The sequence below is a fragment of the Truncatella angustata genome (assembly GCF_020726525.1).
Source record: "Truncatella angustata strain MPI-SDFR-AT-0073 chromosome Unknown BKA67scaffold_6, whole genome shotgun sequence".
Taxonomy (NCBI): domain Eukaryota; kingdom Fungi; phylum Ascomycota; class Sordariomycetes; order Amphisphaeriales; family Sporocadaceae; genus Truncatella; species Truncatella angustata.
In genome coordinates, this window is record NW_025763386.1 from 266,945 (window position 1) to 287,721 (window position 20,777).

At 49.4% G+C, this 20,777-nt stretch overlaps 6 protein-coding genes across 6 annotated transcripts; 4 read left to right on the forward strand and 2 right to left on the reverse strand.

The window, feature by feature from the left end:
• Nucleotides 1-114: 114 nt before the first annotated feature.
• Nucleotides 115-1,796, forward strand: BKA67DRAFT_520347 (general substrate transporter; the record flags this gene model as incomplete). The annotated part of the gene is made up of 4 exons (XM_046098171.1): nucleotides 115-336; nucleotides 403-685; nucleotides 753-1,077; nucleotides 1,142-1,796. 4 exons carry the CDS (start codon nucleotides 115-117, stop codon nucleotides 1,794-1,796), a joined length of 1,485 nt encoding a protein of 494 aa, XP_045955791.1.
• A 1,493-nt stretch (nucleotides 1,797-3,289) lies between these two features.
• On the reverse strand, nucleotides 3,290-5,109 carry BKA67DRAFT_660319 (uncharacterized protein; the record flags this gene model as incomplete). Its single annotated transcript, XM_046107602.1, has 3 exons — nucleotides 3,290-4,707; nucleotides 4,760-5,020; nucleotides 5,073-5,109. 3 exons carry the CDS (start codon nucleotides 5,107-5,109, stop codon nucleotides 3,290-3,292), a joined length of 1,716 nt encoding a protein of 571 aa, XP_045955792.1.
• Nucleotides 5,110-6,462: 1,353 nt separating this feature from the next.
• BKA67DRAFT_593422 (MFS multidrug transporter) lies at nucleotides 6,463-8,100 on the forward strand (the record flags this gene model as incomplete). Its single annotated transcript, XM_046104943.1, has 2 exons — nucleotides 6,463-6,514; nucleotides 6,602-8,100. 2 exons carry the CDS (start codon nucleotides 6,463-6,465, stop codon nucleotides 8,098-8,100), a joined length of 1,551 nt encoding a protein of 516 aa, XP_045955793.1.
• A 720-nt stretch (nucleotides 8,101-8,820) lies between these two features.
• On the forward strand, nucleotides 8,821-11,848 carry BKA67DRAFT_571129 (heterokaryon incompatibility protein-domain-containing protein). The gene has a single exon (XM_046103200.1). It carries the CDS (start codon nucleotides 8,913-8,915, stop codon nucleotides 11,463-11,465), a length of 2,553 nt encoding a protein of 850 aa, XP_045955794.1. The 5' UTR covers nucleotides 8,821-8,912; the 3' UTR covers nucleotides 11,466-11,848.
• Nucleotides 11,849-12,269: 421 nt separating this feature from the next.
• BKA67DRAFT_537386 (uncharacterized protein) lies at nucleotides 12,270-13,296 on the forward strand (the record flags this gene model as incomplete). The annotated part of the gene is made up of 3 exons (XM_046100308.1): nucleotides 12,270-12,347; nucleotides 12,517-12,852; nucleotides 12,997-13,296. The coding sequence occupies 3 exons, from the start codon at nucleotides 12,270-12,272 to the stop codon at nucleotides 13,294-13,296; spliced, it is 714 nt and encodes a 237-aa protein (XP_045955795.1).
• A 3,205-nt stretch (nucleotides 13,297-16,501) lies between these two features.
• BKA67DRAFT_521231 (P-loop containing nucleoside triphosphate hydrolase protein) lies at nucleotides 16,502-19,649 on the reverse strand (the record flags this gene model as incomplete). The annotated part of the gene is made up of 3 exons (XM_046098258.1): nucleotides 16,502-18,549; nucleotides 18,614-19,250; nucleotides 19,293-19,649. Coding segments are annotated over 3 exons (3,042 nt in total), but the record flags the coding sequence as incomplete, so codon positions are not given.
• Between the last annotated feature and the right edge of the window lie 1,128 nt (nucleotides 19,650-20,777).

The following is a 20,777-nucleotide window of genomic DNA, read 5'->3' on the forward strand; positions in this document are numbered from 1 at the left end:
GTGCACAGTCGGTGTTTTAAACTCTCCCCAAGACTTCCAATTCACCTGCTCAGATATCACACCTTATCACACCTGATTGCTTTTCCAATTTTGATCAGTAGCAAGCCAGCAATCATGGTCAAGGGGGACGTTGTCACCATCGCCTCGGCGACCTTCCTAGCCGTAGGAGGTTTCCTCTTTGGCTATGACTCCGGTATCATTGGATCTTCCATTTCTCTCCCTCAGTTCAAAGAATACTTCAACGACCCCGACAACGATGTTGTCGGTGGTATCGTCAGCTCTTTCCAGGGTGGTGCCGTTCTTGGAACGATTTTCAATATGGTCAGTATTTGTCTTGTTTCCTGAACTTACCTGTTGCTTCCTTTGGCTGACATTGTATGGGTCTAGTTCTTCGGTAACAAGCTCGGCAGGAAGAAGACTATCGTCGTGGGCTCGATGATATCACTCCTCGGTTCTGCTCTTCAGGGTGGCGCTGCCAACATCGCCATGCTGATTGTCGGTCGCTTCATCAGCGGTATGGCTGTAGGCACCTTGACCAGCACGATTCCCATGTACGCCTCCGAGCTGTCCATGCCCAGATGGAGAGGTGCTCTTTCTGGATTACTCCAGTGGTTTCTCAGCTGGGGATTCTTGATCGCTCAGTGGCTCGGTTATGCCTGCTCTTTTGCTCCCGGCGCCTTCTCATGTAATCCCCCCCTCCCCGACTCCGCGTCCGCCTGCTTGCCCTAGTCGCTGACTCTTCGTACCTATAGGGCGATTTCCACTTGCCTTCCAGTGTGCTCCTGCTGCTATCTTACTCGCTGGTATCTGGTTTTTACAGGAGTCTCCTCGATGGCTTATGGAGAAAGACAGACATGAGGAAGCACGAGCCGTCCTTGAAAAGCTCAGACAAGGCGATGACCCCTCACGAATCGACCTGGAGTTCATTGAGATTCGCGACGTCATCGCTGCAGACCGCGAGATTGGCAAGGTTTCTGCCATGTCCATCCTTACAAAGGCATCCTGGAGAAAGAGATTGTTACTTGGATGCGGTGTGCAAGTGTTTGGTCCCCTCTCGGGTATCAACGTTATTAACTAGTACGTTTTCTCTTCAAGAAGCAGCACTGCTAGGTGACGATGGAATTGCTGATGACTTGTTCAGCTACGGACCTCGCATTTATGAGATTATCGGCATTGACAACCAGACATCCCTTATGATCATTGGCATCAGCGGCGCTCTCTCCATCGTATACTGCACCATCGGTCTCTACTTCCTTGACAAGGTTGGTCGTGTCAAGCCTTTAATCGTCTCAGCCGCCGGTCTGGCCGCTTCTGTGTTGGTCAACTCCATCCAAGCTCAGTACTTGGACCCGAACAATATCAACCAGGCCCGCTCCATGGTGGCTATGAACTTCCTTTTCAGCTTGTTCTACACCCCTCTGGGTATCATTTCGTGGGTATACCCTGCCGAGATCTTCCCCGTCGAAGTACGCGCTCTAGGCAACGCCATTACCACCTTCTCTAACTGGGTTGTGAACCTTGTCTTCGCCCAGTTCTCGCCCGCTGCGCTGGCCAAGCTCGGCTTCGGTTATTTCTACGTCTTCTTCGCGTTCAATCTCATTGCCCTGGTCTGCTACTGGTTTTTCTATCCCGAAACAAAGGGCCGCACTCTGGAGCAGATGGATGTGCTCTTCGGCGATCAACTCGTTCCCCACGCGCTCGACGATCCGGTGGGAGCCGCGGCCATCTCCAAGGAGGGTTATTTAACGCATGTCGAAGAGCACGAGAAGACGGATGCTCCCGAGGAAAGGGTTTAATAGACAACGATGTCGTCAAAGGCTGCCCTGGATTGTTGACTATCGACTGAGCGCTACCGGTGCAGCTGCAATGCTTGACGAGATGATTCATGGGCAAGAACGAAGCTACAGATGGTCCAGGATACGCATCAGTCGCTGCAAGGATTATGTGGGTCTAGCTGTTGCTGCAAGCACCTACAATTGTGAGGGGAGACATGCTTCCAGATCGTAACCTACTCGATGTAGAACTTGTACAGAATCTGCTCCAAATTACCAGGTCAATTCGGTTTCTTACGAGTCTTGAAGCATACAGAGGACTTTACTTGTGACTACGATACCGATCTGTGTTTGTATTGCACGAGTTTAAATTGGGGAGCCTGTGAGACAAATGTATATATTCACTATTCCGGAGGTCCCACTACCAATCATGATCTGGAATGAAGAGCTGCTTCTGCAAGCTGTGGTGGGTTTTCGGTCTGCTTGTACCAAGGAGATGGTTCAGATCGAGCTGGTTGTCCTCGGGCAGGGAGTGCTGGGAATTGACTGGCTTTCTGTCTCCTTGGCCAGGATTGCTTCTTAGCGGAGCCTACTACTTGATCCCATTGCCTGGGCAGCATCATCAGCGGACTATTGCTCGATCATTCTGCTGTCCACGTCTTCGGTCTTTTTCTCTTGCCGACCCAAAGAGACGGTCTGCACGACTCGAGTGAAATCCTGTGGACCTAGGAAAGTTGACAACTTCTGGTACGACGCGCTCCTGTACGAATGTAGCATTATTCGCTTCCTCCATCGCCTGCATCTATGAGAAATAAGTCAACTAAACAATCATTCCCTTTCTTGGCTGCTCATTTGCTTTTATTGTGTAGGACCCCTTTGCCTGATAAAACCTAGTTGAGCAAAGAGGATCTACTTGTTCCCGCGCAGGAACCAAGGACTAAGGAGCAATCCAATTGGAAACGCGCAAAGAACCACCCGGTATTATTAGACACCTTCTGTTCTGAGAGGCTTAGCCCGAGAAACCAAATACTTTCAAATTAGACAAGTACAGCACGAGACTGTACTCTCTCTCGGCATATTGTTGATAAAGCTGTCCCTCAATAGCTCATTTGAGAAGATACGGAATGGCTATCTGAGCGATAAGGAGGTAGAGAATGCTTTAATCAAGGACGGTTTTTGATTTCTGATTCCGTCTTGGGACACGTCGGAAATGAGGTTTGTGATTCTTACGCGGATGCTATCGAATGACGCTTCAATTGCCACTTTCACTGTCTTGGCGGTACTTGCGATTTCACACATGCGAAGTTTAGATCGCATTTGTACAATGGGGTGGTTGTGCCGATTAAGGCTACTTATGTGAGTTTAGCTAAATACGTATCGTCGCTGTGAATTGATCGAACGCAGGTGTAAAAACTAGTACCAATGTACCTCACCTCTTTTGTACCAAGCGATACTCATTTAATCTCGGTGAAATGGTCTCCTCGCAAAGCTATATATCATACGGGACAACCCTAGTCTCATAATCTTGCTCTAGTCCTTTCAACATCACGCACACATATACCCCGCGATGACTTTTGTCTCTCTTCATTCGCCTTTAGAACTCGTCGCAGCAGCTTTCCTGTGCCATTCCTAGGCAAGGCGTCTGTAAACTCAAGCTCGACCAGCCACTTGTACCTGACTTTCTTCTGCTTGACCAGATCAATCAACAGCATTCCTAGCGCTTCACTAGGTTCCAAGCTCTTCTTGAGGACAACATAGGCCTTCGGCCTTTCACCAGAATAGGTGTCCGGAATACCTAGGACTGCACACTCTTCTACATGCGGGTGACCCAGTAGAACATCTTCCAGTTCAGCTGGTGGCACTTGCAAACCCTTGACCTTGATCATCTCCTTGATTCTATCTTCTATATATATAAGACCATCTTTTGTGATGTGCCCCACATCGCCAGTGTGGAGATAGTGCTCATCATCAAATGACTCTTTCGTTGCAGCGTCGTTTCCCAAATAGCCCATGGCAATCTGTGGGCCTTTTGCACAAATCTCGCCAGTCTCACCGGCTCCGAGTAATCTACCAGGATCCTCCAGCGATATTACTTTTGCGACTGTATTGGCAACCAGTAAGCCGCCACTCCGAGCGTACTTAAAGTCAAAGTGCGATGGTGGATGGGATGAGATGCATGCCGTAGACTCAGTCGCGCCGTAACCCTGTCGGAAGCCAGTGTCAGGAAACTTGGCATGTAGCTGGTCGGTGATCTCAGGCGAGCACGGAGCTGACCCTGAAGACCAGCGCTTCACAACTCGCCTCAGGTCTAACAGATACTTATCAACGACCGGATCTCGGACAACCCGCACAATAATGGGTGGGACGAGGATTAGTTCTTCAATGCGATACTTGATCACCGCCTTCAGCATTGAGTCCATCGTGAATTTGGGGAGCATATATGACTCCCCGTTCATGAATACTGGATAGTGGCAGAAGCGTACCAACCCTGTGATATGAAATAACGGCATCACAGCCAGAATTTGATAGCGACCGTCTTCCGGGAAGAGCTGGAGCTGCCGGAGTTGATGGCACTGTGCTATGACATTGTGGTGCGACAGCATGACCGCCTTGGGCAGGCCAGTCGTGCCAGAGCTGAAATTGAGGTACCCACAGACGTCCATGTTCGTTTGCCCCGACTGAATCTTGTAGCAAGGAACTGGCGAATATCTTTCCACATCATACTGCGCTACGAGATCTTTAACATTGAGGAACCCCGGAGTAGAGCCCTCTAGGAGAAAGATATGGTCTTTCGACAGGCCCGCTTGAGCTGCCGCGCTGACTGCAACGTCCACCGAGTCTGGCAAGGTCATTAAGAACCTCGCCTCGGCTGTCTTCAGCGCATAAGCCATTTCTTCGACGGTGTATGACGGTGATGCACCGTTGACCCGGCCTCCTATGCAGCATGTTTAGCGAGTCCCAATTCCTTGGAGGGCAATTCTACTAACCCACTCTAACCGTCGCCCACATGGCGACAGGATACCATATGGTATTCGTGCTGAACAACGAAACTGTCTGTTGTGGTTCGAGGCCATATTTGCGGACAAGCACTGTGCTCAACTTGGTGGCTATATCTTTTACTGCAGCGAAATCAATTCTCTCCAGAGTGGCAGTATCGCTGTAGCCTCCTAACGTTGATGGAGGACCAGTTATTGGTGAAAATCTTTTGGACTCGAATGCCCATTCCCAAGTTGTGAGTTGTGATGGAACTAGGTGCACACTAAATTAGAGGCCATTCCTGCAAGAATTTGGACGACTCACTCTCCAAGTCTGGATGTGGTGACTTCCAAAGGGTCATTGTTCCGAATGAGGTATACACTTTAAGACTAAACACGAACAATTTGAGTCAAGAGGCAATGAATCATACCAGCAATATTCAGAGCCTCTCTATTATATAGCCGCACCGACAATGCGGGGATGCCTCGGCAATCGCACCGTGGGTTGCATAGGTATTATCGCCGCATTTGGAGATAATCTGGGGATAAGAGATGGAGTGTGGGTGCTTGGGTGAGGCATCGATGCGCTGGGTAAGGTGCGCTAAAACTCAAAACAGAACGGCGTTTGCACGCTAGGAAAATTTGGCGGGGTCAGCCGACACCAAATCATCTCTCTCCAGTAACTTTGATGCTCTTCGTCCAACCGCCAGCGTTCATCCTATCGACGCAAATTTGCCTTCTCTCGGAACCTGATACATTATGATTTGCTGGAGAACTACACCCGCGCGAATCGGCGGCCATGCGTACCTTAATCTGTCAAGACGCTAGATCTCGCTGATGACGTAAGACGCTCGGCGGCACTGTTCCTTGCATGAGTAGAATAATGCCAATGGTGAGGCGCAAATTGGCGGTCCTTCAAGCATTCGTATACTTGCAAAATCCTTGTTAAGAGCTCCTAATTCTGCTGACGCGCAAGGCTAACTTTCGATCAAACAACCTTAGATATATCCTCATGTGGTCTCAGGAGACTTAGGGCTGATGAAGCCACACCAGCCATAGAGACGCTCTTGTGCGTGGAGTTTTAGCAACAAGTCTCTTTCTTCACCTTCAGATACATGCTGTTCATGTGGCAATGGTTCAGAAGCCAACATATTGAACTGTTTCTCCTCGCCGTCTTGCTCTGGAGCTTTTGCTCAATTCTACCCCAATACCAACGGGGGTGACTGGTGCATTTTCAAAAAGGCATGAGCAGGCCATTTCTCTACCAACTGAAAGTCGCCATCTATGATGTAGAAGTGCGTGGCAGATAGCGAGCCAGTATTACTGCTGAGTGGAGTCCCGCTCAATGACCTACACCGGTGGTAAGGTTGTATCCGGCTGTTGATTTTAATGCAATGGTGCTGTGGTACCAGTTGACAGCGGATGGACCAACGACGTAAGGTTCGATGTTGAAGCGGTTCATGAATTCCACGTTGAATTTACGTGAGCAAATTTACATACAAACCCAAGATTACCAGTGAACTCCGAAAACGACTCGTACTACCGGAAAATTCCCATATAATGTTCCATCAATTTCCCGTTCTCCCCAAAACATTATTTCCCCCAACGTTCATCAATCTGTTACCTTATTTGAACACTCAATATTACCAGAATCGATACACTACTCAATTATATCGCTTTGCCGTCTGAGATTCAGGACGCTTCGAATACCCATCATGAGATCCATGACATCTAAAGGCGCTTCGGTTGCCAATCAGTCCTGCACTAGTACTGGTCGTGTTTCCCCCTCCTCGGGCAAATCATCCTTGCCGACATTACAGCAAGGGGAGGTAGCCACAATCCATCACATTCAAGACACAAATGATGGAAAGACAATTTTGACCGATGCCGACTGTTCGGAAGTTCTTGGTTATGCCTTTTCGACATGGAAGAAATGGAGAATCCTCATCGTCATCTTCTGTGTGCAATGCTCCATGAACTTCAACACGTCGCTGTACTCGAACGGACTCGTTGGAATGAGTGAGGAGTTCGGCATTTCCTTGCAGACTGCCAGAACTGGAGCTGGTGTTTTCTTGGTTACATATGCGTTTGGTTGTGAGCTATGGGCTCCCTGGTCGGAGGAGTTTGGACGCCGGTGGATTATGCAAATCTCGTTGTTGCTAGTCAATCTGTGCTGCATACCTGTTGCCCTCGCCAACAATTTCCCTCTTATCGCTATTTTCCGCGCCCTTGGTGGTCTCTTTTCTGCCGGTGGCAGCGTCACGCTCGGTATCGTGGCGGACATGTACACTGCCGAGACACAGCAATACGCCGTGGCATTCGTCGTATTTTCCTCGGTCGGTGGATCCATCTTCGGTCCTATAGTTGGAGGTTACGTGGAGTCTCATCTAAACTGGCGCTGGTGTATGTGGCTCCAGCTAATTGCTGGCGTAGTTGTTCAAGCTATGCACTATTTCCTCGTCGACGAAACCCGTACCACGGTCCTTATAACCAACCATGCCAAGGATCTCCGCAAGGCCGACAACACTCTCAATGTATACGGTCCTATGGAGGTCAAGACTTGGAAGGAGACTCTCGCGCCTAAGGAGTTGGTCGCCCTCTGGATCCGACCGTTCAAGATGTTTTTCACCGAGCCCATCGTCGCGGTGCTTTCGCTGCTCTCCGGTTTCAGCGACGCCCTCATCTTTATGGGTTTCCAATCCTTCGGTCTCGTCTACAAAATTTGGGGCTTCACCCCCTCACAAGTCGGCCTGACCTTTATCGCAATCGGTCTTGGCTATTTCCTCGCCTACCTCTCCTATATCCCCGCCATCAAGCGCAATATGAATCAGAGACGACAAGACCCCGGCAACGAGTTTGCCAACTACGAGGGACGCATGTGGTGGTTGATGTATACGGCCCCCTGCCTGCCCATCGGCCTGGTCATGTTTGCTTGGACGTCCAACGCAAGCCTCCATTGGATCCTACCAGTCATCGCATCTGGCATCATCGGTATCGCCAACTACTCTGTCTACATGGGCACCATAGATTATCTTGTTGCTAGTTACGGTGAGTTTGCTGCGTCCGCAACTGGTGGAAACGGCTTCGCTCGCGACTTTCTGGCTGGTATCCTCACCTGGGCCGCCATCCCCTTCTATGAGGCCTTCCAGGAGGGCACTGATCAATATCTCCAGTGGGCCAATACGGCTCTAGCCTTCATCAGCCTGCTTCTCGTTGCCGCCACTTTCTGGGTGTACTTCAAGGGACCTTCTTTGCGAGCCAGGTCATCATTTGCACAGAGACTGGCAGATGCTGAATCTGAAAAGGCTACCATACCACCACCTAACGGCAGGTTCGAGCCTCTAACGGTGTAAACTGTTTTCAATAACATGGATTCATGGAAGGTGGATATCTATATCCATTTCTAGAAATAATCCAGGACATGAAATACCGAGTAGAGGTCTTATAGTGGCGCGATAAGGACAATTTTTGCATTGGCATCGTTCATGTTACGACGAACAAAGGTGATGGAGATGTTGGCAGCACAGATTGTGGCAGGGTAAAAGTTCATGTAGCAGCAGCACAGTAGAATCATGAGTTACGATGCAAATAGTCTTCAGATACCTGGTTTCTTTCATTTCTTAATTGCATCCACTGTAGCTGAAAACTTGACAACTTTTTGCCGTGTGCATTTAATGTAGAATCCTAGTGTCAATATCTACCACGACTTTACAAAGAAAATGATGTGTACCCGGCAACAAGGCTAGCGTACGTAGTTGGCTACTCTTGGACGACTCATCGTTATTCGCGCAACTAACCTCGAAGGGTCTACGAGGCTATCCTTCAACCATACGGAATAGGTATCAATATGCAACCATCCATCACTTTAGATACTTTGGGTTTCTATCAGGTGAGTCTGGCATGTATGTTGACATTCCGCTCATCACCATGCTGGTCAAACTGGGGGGAAGCCTGGCCCAGTGGATCAATCACCGCGCCTCCGATTTTCAACCAATGATATGATATCATTTCGAAGTCGTCCTGCGTTAGCGTTCTTCGTGGCTGCTGAGTGAGCAAGTAGTCCCATTTCCTTCCAAAGCAAACGTTGTCACGGAACCCATCGTCCTCGCCAACTCGCGTTAAATAGTTATATTCATAACTCAACAGCGTGGTGACTCGGGCCACTATGCCAAAGCAACTCCCAGCTGTTCACACTTGTGTTCATTGCAAATCCCTCATCCTAGCCATTATTGTTGATAGCGAGACAGAAGTACAGACGCTTCAGGCATGGAAAAAGTTCGCATCTGCCAAATCTGTCGCCGCTCTAGACACAGATGATGATCTTGCATCTTATCTTCGCTCCCAACTGAAAACGCTAAATACCTTCTTGAGTGTAACGCCACAAGAAGCACGAAAGAAAGCGGAAGCAGGATGTCGTCTGTTCGCCTACATATTGAAGAAGACCGAGAATATCGTGAAGCATCTTAGAGATGGAGGAACCAGTGTCGAAAGAAACGACCTTTTCAAGCCGTTCTACGGCCAACACGTCAACTCTGCGCCTAGGTCGGACGCCGATATTGAGGAGCGCCTTTTCATCTGTACTGAGGCGCAGCCCGGCAAACAGCCCTCATCGACATGGCGGTTTCGCTGGTTCGTCGAGCCGTACCGGCCCTTCCACTGCCTGCACTTCCAGGTCGATGACGATGTGGAGGGGGCTCATATATCTGATGACAACGTTGGAATTGACCTATTCCAGACGATTGTGAATTCTGGCTCTGCTTATCCTGAATTTCCGCGGTATTTTGACTTCGAGCCGGGGTCAGATGAATCGATTGCTAGGGCGCGAGAATTCTTTAGGGTAAAACCCATGCACCCTGAGGAAGTGGTTGAAAGCTCCTTTGTGCCCACGAGATTGATCGAGTTCGACATCCCAGGCCATGGACCTCTCACCCAAGTGAAATTAGTTGATTATAGAAACGCCTCAGACGGACTCGGGTACGCCGCGCTATCTTATTGTTGGGGAGGGGATCAAAAACTAAAGCTGACGAGGACGGCCTTCGAACAGTTCACACAAGGGATTGCTTTTGAGACCTTGCCGATGACACTAAGAGACGCAATAACAGTCGCATCAAAGTTCGACATCAAATATCTCTGGATCGATGCACTATGCATCATTCAAGACGATGACGAAGATATGGGGCGAGAGCTGGCGGTCATGGCCCAGATATATGAAAACGCATCACTGACAATTAGCGCATCGCGGGCAAGCTCGGTCGAGGAAGGCTTTCTACAAGAGCGTCTCCCATTCAAAGACAATGCCTCCTTTGCGTTCTGCCTTTGGCTACAATTACCGGATGGAGACCACGCTGAGTCTGTTCTGTGCTTCCTTGCTGCAGATATGGTTGGTCACGTGTCGCCAAATATGAAGATCAGCGAGGCGGCGTCTGACGGCACTCCTCGCGACCCGCTGATCTTACGTGCATGGTGTTTCCAGGAACGCGCACTATCCAAGCGCCTCATCGAGTTTGGGATCTTATCAACGCGTATACAGGTCACCCGTCCGGGCTTACCAGTCGCCATCTACAACGATAGCTGGAAGCCATTGGATGAACATCATTCAATTCCGTTCACCAGTTGGTCTGTCGCAGACCTTCTTGCAACGAGCGACAATTCGAAATCTCAGCCACGTGGGTTCCGGCGCTTGTCAAATGGTTTCAACGTCTACTCCAATACTTCTACCGTACCACCCGGGATGGAAGGGGTCTACGGGTATTGGTGCTCGACCCTGACCTTCTACTCCGGCCTCGGCCTCTCCTTTCAAAAAGATCGTCTTCCGGCGTTCTCAGCTATTGCGAGTTCGTTCGCCCAGGCATTTGGCGGCAAAGAGAACTATATCGCCGGTATCTGGCGTGATACAATGCCCTTGGGATTATTGTGGGTCGTCTACTCAGAAAATGCTGAAAAGGACGGTATACCGTCGGACCCGCCGGCAGCCCCAAGCTGGTCATGGGCCTCAGTCAGCAGTGTCATTAGCTATACCTGGGGCCGAGAGCACCAAGGAGCTGCATGGGAGTTTGGGAAGAATTTCCTGGCGAATGGGTTGAAAACCGATCAGGATACTGAGGTTCTTGGCTACAAGATTAAGCTGGCCACGGAGAAGGTGGCGTTCGGCGCTGTTGACCATGGCAAACTCCGGCTGCGTGGTCGTTTATTACCTGTCAGGTTGTCCCTGGAAAAGTCACTAGGACTGGAAAACCTCGAAGACGCGACCAGGATGGAGATTGCGCAATCCCATCAACGCATTGCACAAGACTTTATCGACGAGAGAGGCCTGCACAGGCGTAACTATGAGCACCCAGATGTGGCTTTTCGAGAACGGAGATTGGCCGCGCTAACCGTCATCGATCGTAGAGAAGAAGCTTTCGAGACCATGGTGGCGGGATCCCAAGGGCTTTTTGCTCTTCCTATCGCGTCGGGACCGAGCGAAAAGACGGAGAAGGGTATAAATGAACGGATCTGGGGAATACAGATGCCACCCTGCCGTTGCATCTTTGGGATTCTCGTCTTGAATCGAGGAGACGGCACGTATCAGAGAATAGGGTGGTTCAAGTTCAGCGATCATGATGTCGATTGGTTTTTCGACGATTGGCGTTTGGATATGGAAGATGTTCCTAAGTTGCTACAAGACCAGTATACATGGATGCAAAGTGGTGAGCTACAGGAGTTTGCGCTTGTTTGAGTACTGATTATTCCGTTAAGAGATGATCTTGCAACTTCAAGTGTGGAATAGGACGTCCAGGATATGGTAACGCCCACTATGATTGTATTCGTCCCTATTATTCTAGCCTGTGGGGTCCATAGGGCACACTTAAACCTGGGGCTGAAAGCAATGACAGTACTGAAAGTCCCTACAGGTTACTTGTTGGGAACAGTTGAATGAAGCTGCAATATCGAGCTGATGCTAATAGGTAATATACTCTCGTCCTGCCCCAATTAACCGGCGACCCCGGTTGTAAGATACCACCTCATCCAGCGGCAGTGCGTTGATTTAATTATTGACACCACGAAGCAACATAACCACAGTCACCATGAGTCATCTGCCTCACGTCGATTATAATCCGTATTCAAGATGCGATTCGTACGCATTAAATATGACTCGAAGAGTATCACTTTTCCCTTCCATTGTCTACTCGTAGCGAATATTCGCAGATCTTAAACACGATCATCCACTGCATCGAACAATCTCCTCATGGAATTACTGCACTGGTTGTTAAGCATAGACATCTGCTGTCAAGTCGACCATTGCTTGTGTGAATCAGAGTAACAAAGGAAATTATGGTCGAGACGGGCCTGTCTCGACATCATCCTGGTAGCTGAGATTGCGAAGCAACGCACTTACTCTTACTCCAGAAACCGTAAGACTCTCCCACAGTGTTGATTCATTTGTGTGCAAACGATACAATCCACCCCAGTCATTCCACTCAAACGCACATAGCGATTTGAGGCCCCTGCGACCTCTGCCGAACCCGCAGGTACATCAGTAATGCTCGAAACCCTCTTCGACACCTCCAGTTGTGTCGTCTCTTTACCCATAAAATCTGGAGACTACACCTACCTCCTGGTACGTAAAGGTAATTACAGCACCAGGGTCGGGACGCCCACGCCCAACGTTCTCGTATATTTGCACGCACAGCGAACGCGGCGTCCCGGGCCTCTTCATTAGCCGCCTCCTAATCAAGAGTCTCATCGAGCCACACGAGGACCAACAACTCCTGCTGGTCTGCCCCCAGTGCACCCGGTCCTACACGCCCGATCAGTGCCGCGGCACTATCCTAGCCGCCCTCGCCGTGGCGACGTTCGGGCCCCACCGCGACACCATAAGCATCCTCGCAGCCCTTGCGAACATGTGGGCTGGCTTCCGCTCCCGCCCGAGCCCCGAGGGCGCCGAGATGCTGCAGCTGGTTTCCGAGGCCATCGGCGCGGCGTACCAGAACCCTAGGTACAACAGGAGATACAGCTGCGTGCTCGGCGCTGTAGGCGACCCCTTCGGACAGCTACTCGCGCGGGACATCGCCTGCACAGCCGCTGCAGCGTCTCGGACCGATCCCGACGGGCTCGAGCTCGAGGTGAGCCCGGATGTGGGGCGCAGGCGCGGAAGGGCATTCGTGAAGGCCTGTTCGCGCTTCTTGGCCCGCATCGACAAGACGAGGGGTCCTTAGACGGTGTTTCCGGTAGATCTGGCGCTCGGGGTGGAAAATATCCTCGTTCAGGGCTTAGAATATGTCGCCAAGGTGCTTAGGCCGTCGCAGGACGGGCATGTGCGTTTTAATGCTGTCCGGGAACTGCGTAGGAAAGATGCTGGTATGCGGGAGATGGATCTAGTGTTGATGCGCGATGTTCTGGCTAAGACGGCGGATACGGTGCGGAAGTTGAAGGTAAGGCTGTATCAATTGGCCTGGAAGACTCCATTTTATATCAGCTCAGACAAAATGCTGTGGGACCTGGCGGCGGAAGTCAAGGGCATTGATGATATGGCTCTGCTTGTGAAGCAGTTGGATCTGGAGAGGTGACAGCGGTGGCGGGCTTCGATGAAATTCAGTAGGCACTGGGATCTTGTCATCGAGGCAAGCCCTGAGCCGGAATCAAAGTCTGATGTGGGTGCCGTTGCGTTGACATAGCAAATAACTAGAAGCTTGATGTACTTAGATTATATTGACCTAGAGCGATTGGAGGATATTATTTGGCCTATGCATAACTGGACATGAGCGGTCCATATATCTAGAACATACACATAGTTACCAGTATCATCAAGGACCGTCTTGACCCGCAGAATGTGACCGCGTTGCGAGGTTGTAGTTGCTTCAACCGTGTATCGTCGGTGCAGCTGTTCAATGGACTACGTAATGTGCCTTTAGACTCTACATTTGCAACATTTGCGAAATAGCAATTAGCCCAAGAGAACCAAAAGACTTGGAAGAGCATATTCCAGATATGGAGTGCCTCGCTGGCTTATTACGGGGTTTGGTACTATTTAGTGGACTAACCTAAGGTTACGTAGTTGTAATTAGTGGTTGGTGGAAGCTGTACATTCGGCGTGTAACCTTCTGTTTTGCTAATTGCCAATGCGTACATCTTCTCCCACTCACTCAGCTCACGATACCCAATCTCAATTTTCGAATGACTGTCCACAGTACATGACTGCCAGTATCAATATCGACGCTGCCAGCTTTCCCTTCCGGAGTTATAGGTATGGCCTCGATGAAACTTTGAGCACTTCTGGGGTTTCACCTGGACGCCCGTAAATTACGTCCCGGCTATTTCTGATACATAGCTATGTACATCGATATCAAGGAGCACAGCCTCCCGCTCGATTTTCAGACTTGATACTGACCAAGTTGCGTCAGAGCTCGAAACCGTATCTGTGGGCAACGAGATATTGGCAAAAGCGGAACTGGTACCGCCACAAATAGCCGGCACGCCAACTGCCCAATATCGCCAGCGTGCCTACGTCGTGGTTATTTGTGATGCCTCTGTACGCATTAAATATGACCACTGCATCGTTGATTCCTTGAAGCAAGTCGGTGCGAGTTCCGAATTGATCAAGCTTGCCGACGTTGGCATCTTCACAGACTACGTTTTAGTGCTCAGAACTTGGGTCTCATTGCGTTGAGCCCCTGTACATCTAGGATCAGGTAACAGACGATATCACCAAATTTACACATTGTGGCATATGTAGGCCTCCCCTCACCGAGGCTCATCTAGTAGTCAAATGTCTGCTTTGTTCTTGCCTCTTCGTAATTCATCGGTGTACTATAACTGTTAATAAGCTTCAAGTCGAGGTGGCGGCATCAGAGCAGGAGCTTAATTGAGAGCGCTTCTTACCTTGGACACCAGGGGGTATACCATACATGATGACCGGCAGGCTATTAAGCTTTAGCTATTGCGGTGCTAACGGTGATTGGCGACATAGAGCGCAACGTTGAAATCCACGATTTCTTCATAAATCCAAATCGCTGCTTCGATTCTTCCGCCTGAGCAAAGATATGCCACCGATTTCTCCCGTGGCCTAAATCAATCGTCCCCATATTGCGAATTTCGCGAGAAAAGGGCAGCGTTTGTTAACGCATAATAGGAGGCTATCATTTCCAACGGCGTGTAGAGCTGGTTGAATTTATGCGTGTTCAGCGCAAGCTGTTGCCTTAGTGTGGAATAGAAACTCCGCTGCCCTTACAGCATGTCACATGTCGCATATCACTTTACATCTATATTCAGCAGATTCTTCGACATAACACACTCTACCATTTCTTGTCCTTAAACACTAACTAGACTAATCCTACATGATCAGAGTACTGAAGAGTTATTTACAAGTTTTTCATGCCTTTTACACTCTCCATCACCGCCTACCAGTCAATACATGGATGGGACTGCTAGAGTGTATTGTCTTTGCACAAAGTCAAAGAAATAAAAGAAATAATGCAACGAGCAAAGTTCACAGATATCACAGCATGACCAAAGAACAAGAAGTACTTTATCGTTTAGGTTGTCCGCTCTGGTGTCAAGACGAAAGACAAATTCCGGATGAGATGGTTGAAAAACGTGCAACAAACATATGCCGTATCGAAGCACTACATATTTTAGTGCTGTTGTGAAATGAGATTATGCCATTAAGCACCTCGTATAGGACGGTATGAGACGTGTTACAGGCTTACCTTTTGCTGTGAAAACAAAATCTGACGGAAATACCACTATCTTGATCAAAGTCATGGATGCTGGCCACGTTTAGAATGTGATCAGGTCCTCAAAGTCATTCTCGGTGGGCTTGGTGGTGGCTTGAATTAGTTGATAACGCCTTGCGCTCTTCGACTCTTGATCTCGATCTCGATCTTCATCATCAGAGGATTGCTCCCATTCCTTCACAGCACGAGTAAAAGAATCACTATTGCTTATGTGACTTGCTGGGATAAAAAAGCTTGGGGATAGCACGTTATCAAGATCAGCCTGGGTTTGGCTTTCCTGTAGCAGGATTGCACTTCGGGCTTTAGCGTGCTGCTTAGGAGTTGTGTCGTAAACGTCCCTCGGCTCCTGTTCCAATGCTTGATCTTCGCTTCCGATCCCGACTTGGTTTGCCCACGTTCGGCCGCTCTGGTGCGGCGGAACTCCTAGGCTCTTAGGCTTGATACTTGGCGAAGTGCGCCGCGTGACGGTAAGTGGGGAAAAGCTGGGCTCAGGCCCACGGCCAAGGTCAGAGCCTCCCTGTACAGTGCTATCATGTTGGTAAGAACTGATATCGCGGCCTTTTGCTACTATAGCAGTTGAGCTATCCATCGGATTGTTGCGAATTCCTGTGGTTTTACGAATGAAATGGGTCGGTGTTGTGTCAGGGCCAATATTGAAATCACGATCGTCGACAAGTTTGCCGTGTGTATTGATGGCATTACATACTGTAAATGGAGAGCTCTTTGAATTGGTAAAACGTGGTGTATTAGTGCTCAAGAGCTCTCGTTGGCCGTTCTTGCTTATCGTTACCTGGCGATGCTCATCCAAAACCTTCCCGGGCGGGGTGCTTTGGCCGACCTTGTTGATATCAGGGATACCCTTGGCAGCGGAACGTCGAGCAGCATCGTCGTTAGCGGAATTATAGTTCTTCCATACAGCTGAACCAGTGGCTTGAACAGGTTGCCAAGCGATAGGACGTCGTGCTGGTTGACTAGTCTCGCTAACGGCGCCATTGTTTGGCAACCTCATGAGACCTTCAGAATTCGCACACCTGAGAGCACAACGACACCTGTCTCCGCATTTTTCTCTGCAGCCATGTCCACATCGGAGCTTGCGCTCACAGGGCTGCTGGCAGATGAGTTGATCATGTGATATGGGATGGCACTTGCGCCCACAGGGATGATTGCAAGTCGTGAACACTTCGGGGCATGGCGCCTGGCAGCCACCAATGGTGTTATTGAAACCTTCTGCATTGTAAACGTAGGTAATTGTATTATGCTTCTGGCATCGAAGTGGCAGGCGGGAATCTTTGGGATCATAACGGCCCAGGCGTTCAAAAATGGACCGAACGTTGCCCCACATGAACTGCGATGTCTCGGTAGCATCCTCCAGGTTTTGTATATTGCCGAAGACGTAGAATCCACGGCGGGCACGACTGATTGCTACGACGCCACGATTCATGTCTCCCACGAATCCAGCAAGAGCAGGACGGTTGCGTACATTGCTGCGAACCAATGAAAGAAGGACTATGTCATTCTCCTCACCCTGGTACGAGTCGACAGTGGATACATTAATGTTCGCATGGCCTAGCAATAATACAAGAGATTTCCGTGCGTAGTGCATGATGATTTTGCGTTGGCCGCGGTAGAATGTCAAGATCGTGATTTGCTTTGCCGTGACGCCGTTCTGGATGAGGTATACGGCAAAGCCGACCACCATCTTCGCCTCTTCCTCATTGTACTTGCTAAGCATCTCCACATCTGTGCCCTCAACCCAATCGTGGGTGAACAAATAGGAGTTGTGGAGCATCCCAGGGACATCTGGCCGGTGGGCTTTGTCCCAGACACTTGGATGGTCTCCTAGGGCTGGATAGAAAGGGTTCAGAAGAGCGCGGATGTCGGGGATCATACGGCGTTGCTGGTTTAGCATAATGTAGGGAACATGAATATGAGTTACCAGACGTTCAAACATGGAGACATTCAAATTGTGGAAACCGTCTGCCAAACCAGGCACGTCACAATGAGGTGGTAGCTGCTGATGATCTCCAACGAGTACGAGCTGTTGCAGACTAGGAAGCAAAGCTGCGGCGATATGTGCCTCGCGACTTTGAGCTGCTTCTTCGATGAGAATAGTCTTGGGTTTCAAAGCGGCGAGAAGACCACGGTACTTAGACAAGCCAGTAGTCGTGCAGCCGACGACATGGATGTTCATCATCTTGATGCACTGTACATCGCGCTTCCAGCCAGTGATTTTTATACTCTTACATAATTGAGAGTAAGTGGAGAGTAGAGAGGTTACAGCTTCATAACGCTTGGCTAGCGCCTGCTTATGCCAATGCTCGTAGATAGGACCCCGCCATTTCTTGTCGACATCCCAAAGGTCCTGCTTCTTCATCTGTCGGCGCATGAGAATATTGTCTGCAGGAATGTTCTGGGGATTGGCGCCGCCCCATCTTCGATCGATAGGAATCCAGGTACCCCGTAAGTGTGAGTCGTCAGCACCATCATCAGAAGCCGGGTCATCGGCATCGGGTTCGTGAGTTCTGCCGTTTTGACTGTGATTTTCAAAGTCCTCAGACATCTCTTCGTTATTAAAGACGGGATCATGAGTACGGCTGATAGAGATATCCTGCAAGGATTCATCCAGCCATTCAGACAGGACACCTGATGGTCTTCTAGACGGAGGCTGCCAGTTCCCAGTTTCTCTAATAAGGGAGTTGTACTGTTCCTTGGTAACGAGCTTGTCGTCGAGTAAGATGCTGGGGTCAAGTAGCTCTCGAGGGAAGAACTCATTGATAATATTCTCAATTTCTGTTATTTGTTTCTTGCGAGTTGTCTCGATATTCTTCAGGTCTTTCCAGCTACGTTTCATTGCACGGGTTCTCAGGTTGAACAAGCTGTACTTCTTTATTTCATCGTCGCGTGTCCGACCACCAAGACGGAGGACTTTGATGTCGTGCTTGATCAAATGAGTGAGTATTTGATCGACAGCATGGTTCGTCTCTGCAGCAACGATAATGACTTGATCGGGTTCTTTTGTCATACCAGCCGTGAGTGTACTGACAATGCATCGGAGGGACTCGACAGACGTAAACGTCTTACCTGTGCCTCAGACGTTAGTATGAAAACCAATATGAACCGAACTTCATGGCGGGGAGTAACATACCTGTACCAGGAGGGCCCTGTATAATGGCGAGCTCCTTGGTCAGGATGCGGTGGACGGCTTGCAACTGAGAGTTGTCTAGACTAGTATTGGGCGCAATATCATCGGTAATGCCCTCGAGAATATCGTAATTGCGGTAAGGATGCAGAAGGCGAGCTCTTTCAAGGCTATCTCTAGGCAGGTAATGGATGATGGGCGACAGGTCTATCTTGGGATTCTCCATGATAAAGGAAGGGCTGGCATCGAGGTTTCTGCCATTCACAAGGTACTTGAGGATGGGGCTGCCTGATTTTGCAACATGCTGCAGGCCAACGAGAGTGTATCGGACTGCCTCAAAGAAGCCGTGACGAGACTCAATCATGACAAGCTCCTGGCTGGGGTCTATGACCGCGTCTTGGATGTTGGCCCAAAAAATGTCGATCAAGGAGGGCTGCTGGTCGAGGCCATCCTTGAAGCGCCGGTCTGCAATAGTGGCTACCTTGCAGATGGTCTGGAAATTGTCTGCTGCTGTCGAGATTGCGACAACACTTCCATGTGTCAATCTGGGCGAGGTAGTCCACCGAATCTTCTTGCCAGCTCGTTGGCTCGAGAATTGGATGCGACAGACAGGCCCCAGTCTCGTCATCAGGTAACCACGAACGAAGACCTGGGTGAGAAAGCGTCAGTTTAATTAGGCATCTGCGAAAACGTGGAGACAATGTGACCTTGCCTTTGTGTACACACAAGTGTGTTCATTGTCCATCATCAGCCGGTTGCGTTTGTACTGGAGCACACCGTATCGGAGGAAGGTGATCCCATGCTCCCGATTGAGACGGTAGTGTGTCTCCAAGTATCTCAGTGTGCCATTGTATGGCACTGAGACATCATTCCTCATGAGGCTGACGTTCTGAAAAACGTCAGCCTCTGTGGCCTGACCGCCACAGCTGAGGTTGAGCTCTGCGGGAGTGGGCAGCTCCCCCATGCTGCGCCATTCTTCGCCCCGGGACGGCGGCGGAAGTTTGAAGTTGACGTGATCATAGATCGTGTCGTGCTCCTCCTGCGCCATTTTTGTCAACACTGGTGGTAGCCTATGGGGATGGCGACGGTGATGGTGGCGGTGAGGGCGAAAGAGGTGATAATGTCACTAGGGTGCATGAAAGGTATTGAATTTCTTGGTGATTAGATGCAAGTGCAGATTGGAATGGGCGATTGGAGTGAATGAAGCAAAAGGGATTTTTGCCCAGTTATTGGTGTGTAGTGGTGGAGAAGTGGTGTCGCAAAACTGCAGTTAGGAAATCTGCAGCTGGTCCAGGTCCTGGAAAGGATCCTGAGAGGGCTTGGTGGCAAGGCGCGCCTGAGGCAGTAGTCTGGGCTTTGGCGGTTGTAGAACTGCGCCCTGGGGGGGAAGAAATGAAGAAGAAAAAGACTATTTAGAAGCGCAAGAGCTCGGCTTGAGGAAACTGCACATACTTTTAAGCTGCATTCGCGACCAAAGCCAGTCAGACCTTCTACCATGACGGCCCTTTGCATCAATATTTAGCAAATGCATATAGAAAATCCCCGAAAGAGCGATAATATTTCTTAGGGGGATCTTTTGTTCTTTGGGGAAGCTCTATATTCCTTTAGCAACCCAATTCTTCAAGTAAGTACAAATCAAGAAAATAATACTAAAGATTAGATGGAAAGACAGATATTTAAAAAGGTGTAATAAGGTAGCTGCGGTACATACTTCTAATGGTTTTGGTTCTTTCTTTGCCTTTATAAGTGTAATCGTGAAGCTATTAAGCTTCTTGATTTGTCGACTAGAGGGAAGCTGTAAGGCAGATATGCAATGCTGACTAAGGAGAAGTCGCAAGATGCGATGGTGGAATGCGCGTTACACCTGACTGTTGAAATACCATGATTGTTCCACTATCCAGTGATGTTATTAGCAATCAAAGATGCTAAGCTGCTTCGAAAACTTATGTCTTCGTTCGCTTGTGGTTTGTGTATTATTATGTTGTTTGACCTTACCACAAGCATCATATGGCGTAGTATAGACGACCGAGTGATTTCCATTTGCATAGTGAAGCGAGATGGGGCAAATGTAATGGTATGACAGATGTCTATATCAAATCAAGAAAAAGTTAGCTTACTAAGTGGTTATTAGTGGCTTAAAGGAAGCTGCTATCTAGCCAGGGAAGGTGCGAGCCTT

What these genes read in the sequence shown, in the direction of transcription:
- BKA67DRAFT_571129 (XM_046103200.1), top strand. Translation starts at nt 8,913, where the DNA reads ATGCCAAAGCAACTCCCAGCTGTTCACACTTGTGTTCATTGCAAATCC.